At 47.5% G+C, this 6,046-nt stretch overlaps 1 protein-coding gene across 1 annotated transcript; it reads right to left on the reverse strand.

Moving 5' to 3' along the window:
* Positions 1-2,625: 2,625 nt before the first annotated feature.
* LOC142250556 (L-threonyl-[L-threonyl-carrier protein] 4-chlorinase-like) lies at positions 2,626-5,736 on the reverse strand. The gene is made up of 6 exons (XM_075322735.1): positions 5,502-5,736; positions 5,115-5,331; positions 4,946-5,037; positions 4,692-4,831; positions 4,074-4,178; positions 2,626-3,527 (listed from the first exon to the last, which is right to left on the reverse strand). The coding sequence occupies exons 1-6, from the start codon at positions 5,629-5,631 to the stop codon at positions 3,420-3,422; spliced, it is 792 nt and encodes a 263-aa protein (XP_075178850.1). The 5' UTR covers positions 5,632-5,736; the 3' UTR covers positions 2,626-3,419.
* Positions 5,737-6,046: the final 310 nt, after the last annotated feature.

Below are 6,046 nucleotides of genomic sequence, written 5' to 3' on the forward strand. Positions count from 1 at the left end.
GTCGGTGGGTCCGTCGGTCTCTCTCTCTGTCGGACGGTCTCTCCCGCCTTCCTTTATACTCACCAATTACGGACGCAGCGCTGCACAGCTGTCACACTGCTCTGGCGGCTTTTCCTCTTTTGAAAATGCCGGCCGCTCAATATGCCATCTTGTATTCCCTGCTTCCCGCGCCCACCGGCGCCTATGATTGGTTGCAGTCAGACACACCCCCAGGCTGAGTGGCAGCAGTCTCACTGCAACCAATCACAGCCGCTAGTGGGCGGGTCTATATAGTGCAGTAAACCGCTACTCCTGTGAGCTCCACGCAGCAACTTAAGTGAGTCGCGTTGTCAGCGGTGACGTCACTCAGGTAGTGTCGGAGTGTGTGCGGTGATCATGGGTGCTGTAGTGCCTGTGTGTGCGGTGATGATGGGGGCAGTAGTGCCGGTGTGTATGCGGTGATGATGGGGGTGGTAGTGCCGGTGTGTGTAGTGATGATCGGTGCAGTAGAGCCGCTGTGTGCAGTGATGATGAGGGCGGTAGTACCGGTGTGTGCGGTGGCAGTATTGATGGGGGCGGTAGTGCCTGCGTGTGTGCGGTAATGATGGGGGCGGTAGTGGTGGGGTGTGCGGTGATGATGGGGGCGGTAGTGTCTGAGTGGGTGCGGTGATGATGGGGACAGTAGTGCTGCTGTGTGCAGTGATGATGGGTGCGGTAGTGCCGTTGTGTGCGGTGATGATGGGGACAGTAGTGCCGGTGTGTGCGGTGATGATGGGTGCGGTAGTGCTGGTGTGTGCGGTGATGATGGGGGCGGTGGTGCCTGTGTGTGCAGTGGCGGTGATGATGGGGGCGGTAGTGCCTGCGTGTATGCGGTGATGATGGGGGCGGTAGTGCCGGTGTGCAGTGATGATCGGTGCAGTAGTACCGGTGTGTGCGGTGATGTTGGGGGCGGTAGTGCCGGGGTGTGTGCGGTGAAGATGGGTGCAGTAGGTACTGCGTGTATGCGGTGATGATGGGGGTGGTAGTGCTGGTGTGTGCGGTGATGATGGGGGCGGTAGTGCCTGGGTGTGTGTGTTGATGATGGGGGCGGTAGTGCCAGGGTGTGTGCGGTGATGATGGGGGCAGTAACGCCGGTGTGTGCAGTGATGATGGGGGCGGTAGTGCCGGTGTGTGCAGTGATGATCGGTGCAGTAGTGCCGCTGTGTGCAGTGATGATGAGGGCGGTAGTACCGGTGTATGCGGTGGCAGTATTGATGGGGGCGGTAGTGCCTGCGTGTGTGCGGTAATGATGGGGGCGGTAGTGCCGGGGTGTGCGGTGATGATGGGGGTGGTAGTGCCTGGGTGTGTGTGGTGATGATGGGGGCGGTAGTGCCAGGGTGTGTGCGGTGATGATGGGGGCAGTAACGCCGGTGTGTGCAGTGATGATGGGGGCGGTAGTGCCGGTGTGTGCGGTGATGATGGGGACGGTAGTGCCAGGGTGTGTGCGGTGATGATGGGGGCGGTAGTGCCGGTGTGTGCGGTGATGATGGGGGCGGTAGTGCCGGTGTGTGCGGTGATGATGGGGGCGGTAGTGCCGGGGTGTGTGTAGTAATGATAGGGGCGGTAGTGCCGGTGTATCCGGTGATGATGGGGGCGGTAGTGCCGGTGTGTGAAGTGATGATGGGGGCGGTAGTGAGGGTGTGTGCGGTGATGATGGGGGCGGTAGTGCCAGGGTGTGTGCGGTGATGATGGGGGCGGTAGTGCCGGTGTGTGCAGTGATGAGGGGGCAGTAGTGCCGGTGTGTGCAGTGATGATGGGAGCGGTAGTGCCGGGGTGTGTGTAGTGATGATAGGGGCGGTAGTGCCGGGGTGTGTGCAGTGATGATGGGGGCCGTAGTGCCGGGGTGTGTGTAGTGATGATAGGGGCGGTAGTGCCTGCGTGTATGCAGTGATGATGGGGGCGGAGTGCCTGCATGTGTGCGGTGATGATGGGGGGCGGTGGTGCCAGTGTGTGAGGTGATGATGGGGGCAGTAGTGCCTGCGTGTGTGCGGTGATGATGGGGACGTTAGCGGCGGTGTGTGCGGTGATGATGGGAGCGGTAGTGCCGTTGTGCGGTGATGATGGGGGCGGTAGTGTCTGCGTGTGTGCGGTGATGATGGGGGCGCTGTTACCAGTGTGTGAGGTTATGATGGGGGCGGTAGTGCCGGCGTGCGTGTGGTGATGATGGGGGCAGTAGTGGCGGTGTATGCGGTGATTATGGGGGTGGTAGTGCCGGTGTGCGGTGATGATGGGGGCGGTAGTGCCTGGGTGTGTGCGGTGATGATGGGGGCGGTAGTGCCAGGGTGTGTGCGGGGATGATAAGGTCTCTCTCTCTTGGCATGAAAAATAAAAAAAAAATAAAAACTAATCCGTTTTTTTGCTGGATCCGTCGTATACATTTTTACACAATCTGCAATGGATCCGTTGCATCAGGCACAAGCTTGGAGTATGCCTATTGGCAAGAAACGGATATGTGAAACCGGCCTTAGCCTTACAATGTGATGGCGGGACAGGACAATGTGTAATGGAGTCTCAGAATCTACTTCTGCTTTCATTTCCATGTAATCAAATACAATTCTTCTATAAAGTAAAGATCACAAATGTCTCCATTTACATCAAACAGTTTATTTTACAGCAAAGTATAAAAAGTAACACAGGACAATAACGTTTAATAACTTAACATGTTACATTACAATGTATGACATTAATATATTAGTATTACGTCTGTCTGTAAATATTATAAATTAGAACAATAAGAGCATAAAGTCCAGTGCGAGGGCGACATTGCTGAATGTATGAGGAGCCACATTTTATACATGAGGAACATAAGATACTTATGAAATATCGGATACAATGAATTGTGTCTTTTTTTTACAGATTTCTGTGAATTACTGTGATTATAGGAATAAATTAGACAAAAAGACTGACGGCACTCACCAAACTGAAATGTGAACAGGTGCATAACATGACATAAAATACAAAAAAATACAGTTTGCACTCTGATAATGCTAAAGTATGAAAATCCTGATTGTGTGAATATATACCTGCATTACTGCTAAGGGAAATCTAAGAAAAATGAGATATTTAGCCAACAAAAAGGGTCATACCTTCTGACCATGCACCCCTCCCCCACTACCCACAGGTGATTTTATCCTATATAGCAGGTTCCTACTTGCCCCTACACAAGAGGTTTTTAAACCCAGAGAGAGGCTTCAATATAGAGTAGGTACCCAGTTACGAGATATGCCATGACGTGGCGACTGGGCAGATATACAAATGGCCATTTTTGTAAGCTAAATATCTAATTTTTCTTAGATTTCCCTTAGCAGTAATGCAGGTCTATATTCACACAATCATGATTTTCATACTTTAGCATTTCAGCGTGCAAACTGTCTTTTTTGTAGAAACAAATTGTCTTATACTTAAGATGTCTTGGTGAAGAAATTAGGAGCGTGGTCCTGGAAGTGCTTATATTCATCTGTTCCCGCCACCAGAACAGTTGCAGGAAAAGTCCTGGGACGTTCTGGGTCCTGTAAGAGAAGCACAATCTGTGTTAGTGAGTGATCGTTACTCTTCGGTAATATCTGTCACCCATCGGCAGCAATATTATCAGGAGATCTATAATTACATTGCAAAGAAATGAAATACCATAAAGGCTGGCCATGCACCTTCACTGTGGTGTAAGACCCCCCGAGAAACTATAGAGGACAAGGGCTGGGGAATTGTCCTAAAGCTGATGTCTGTCGGAGCCTGAGATCATCACTGGGGGACATCTTTATGGTTGCCCCCTCTGTGACCCTCCACTATGTCCACCAGTGACTCCACCAGTTACATCAGTGGGTGCAGTTTATGGTATGTCATCTGCAGATACTATAAATACTATATTATTGTCTGTAGCTGAGATAATAAATCACTGAATATTTTCTAGTTTTCCTTATTTACTTAGTTGTTATTTTGTGTGACCTGTTTGGTCATTTTACATTATTTCTGGTGTTTCTCCTCTTGGGTGAGGCCAACCTTCTTCTTTGAGTATGATTCCCTCCCGATTTACAACCTTCTGGGTTTTGATTTCTTACCTTCACAGGATAAGCTGTCGTAGGAACATAACGGATGACAAATCCACATCTTCGCCTGTCAGACATGTTGGGCTCACTGGCATGAACAGTCAGACCATCGTGGACCTGTCAGTATCGGGATACAAGGGTTGTTCAATACACAAGTCTCACACATTACACTTGGCTTATTATATGGAAACTCATCATCAACATTTCAATTTCTGCTGAATATTCAGAGCTTTTTATATTAGTACATCCTATTCTTCTCTGGGATTGGGATTTATCCATAGAGATGTCTGTCCGTGACTTATCTATATGGAGGACAGTGTTATGGACATGACGTCGTCCTTCTCCACATCCGGTGCTGGTATCTTCCATAATGACACATTCCCATTCATCCTTATAGAAATTTACTGACACATAGAAGTGCTGTCTTGGTTTTGTCAGTAAATATATCAGAAAAGGACATTTCTATTACATTAATAGCAGAGGATGAAGCTGTAATAAAACCATTTCTCCTACTTGTACAGATCTCTACACAATATTAATGTCACTGTTATATTCTGAGGGGCTGTACGGTGATAACGCACTGAATAATGTAATAATCTGTGATGTCTGTAGAGGATTATTTCTACTTACAGACATCTGACCGGCTTTAAGTGGACACTCCACCAGGTCTTCTACATTCACCAGGTGCCCTGGGATCTCCTGGTTTGCCGTCAGCATGTTCCCGGGGATCTCTGCAATTCTGTGCTCCAGAATACCTTGTTTATGACTCTCTGGGGTATTAAACATGGTAAATGCAGGTTAGATCTCATGTAAATTCATATAAAGAAGGTTATTTCTAGTGTTACACATTTAGCTATAAAGAAAAAGCCATAAAGAGATCATACCGGGAATGATTTGTAGGACTCCATTTTCTGCATCAACATCATCAAATGCCAGCCATACAGAAGCCACTGGTCCTCCTTCAAATCCCCAGTATCTTTAGAGAAGACAATACTGTTAGGTTATATATGTGTAAGACGTCCATCATTATTATCTACCCGCTTTCATACTCACTTGATATCCTGATGCCAGGCAACATAGGGGGGAGTGTTATCTTTGTGTGGGACCTCGGAGGATGGATATTTACAGATAAATCTGGAGTCTAAAAGAATGACGTTAGGGCCCAGTACAGCTGTGATGGCTTTCAGGAGATTGGGATGGGCAGCGAGATTCATCACCCACTCATACTCCATGTGGATGTTATGTAGATTGTACTGAGTGTACTCTTTACCTGAAGGATACAATATATGGAGGGATCAGGACCTCAGCCGCCATTAATACACACTTACATATATCAATTCTCCAACTCCAATAAATTCTTCTTTAACAAAATATTCTGATCTTGGATAAATGTGCAATAAATCCTACAAATCACTAATTCATTGTAAAGGTAACACTCACCAAACTTCTCTTCCAGCTTTCCATGCTCCTTCTGAGCTTGGTGCAATTCCTTCTCATCTAATACATCAACTGCCGTCAGGAAGCCATTGGTGTCATAGACGTCCTTCATCTGATTACTGTCAGTCTTCATAGTTTATTAGTGGGATGCTTTCAGCTGTGGTGAGAATGCTTACTCACTGAGCGTATAACTGTGAGCTCCTCACACTGACTTATATACAAATCTGACAGCGGCCCAACCCACGATACTATATCTAAGAACTGGTTATTTTACTTTCTATATTTTTGTTTCCTGTATGAGATAGGAAATGTTATAGCCCTGAGTGATTCTGAAGTCTGAAGAATCAATCACGCTCTAAAGCTCAGAATAGAATTTCCTTGTTTTCTCCTTCTTGCGTCACCGCAGCGTGATTATTGTATCGTCACTGTGGTAAGAGCCCGGTCCTGGAAACTCCACAGCAAATCAGGTAGCAAATGCCAGATATGTCACAAGATTTAATAAAAACATTTAATTATTTTTTTTAAATGTAACATATTTAAAAAAATAT

This window comes from Anomaloglossus baeobatrachus, chromosome 9, assembly GCF_048569485.1.
Source record: "Anomaloglossus baeobatrachus isolate aAnoBae1 chromosome 9, aAnoBae1.hap1, whole genome shotgun sequence".
NCBI classification, from domain to species: Eukaryota; Metazoa; Chordata; class Amphibia; order Anura; family Aromobatidae; genus Anomaloglossus; species Anomaloglossus baeobatrachus.

Bases quoted from the DNA above. Each gene is read 5' to 3' on its own strand.
- LOC142250556 (XM_075322735.1), bottom strand. From the start codon at position 5,631: ATGAAGACTGACAGTAATCAGATGAAGGACGTCTATGACACCAATGGC. The intron at 5,038-5,114 runs GTGAGTATGAAA...TCTTCTCTAAAG, and splicing joins GCCTGGCATCAGGATATCAA to ATACTGGGGATTTGAAGGAG. The intron at 4,179-4,691 runs GTAAGTAGAAAT...CGATACTGACAG, and splicing joins TTAAAGCCGGTCAGATGTCT to GTCCACGATGGTCTGACTGT.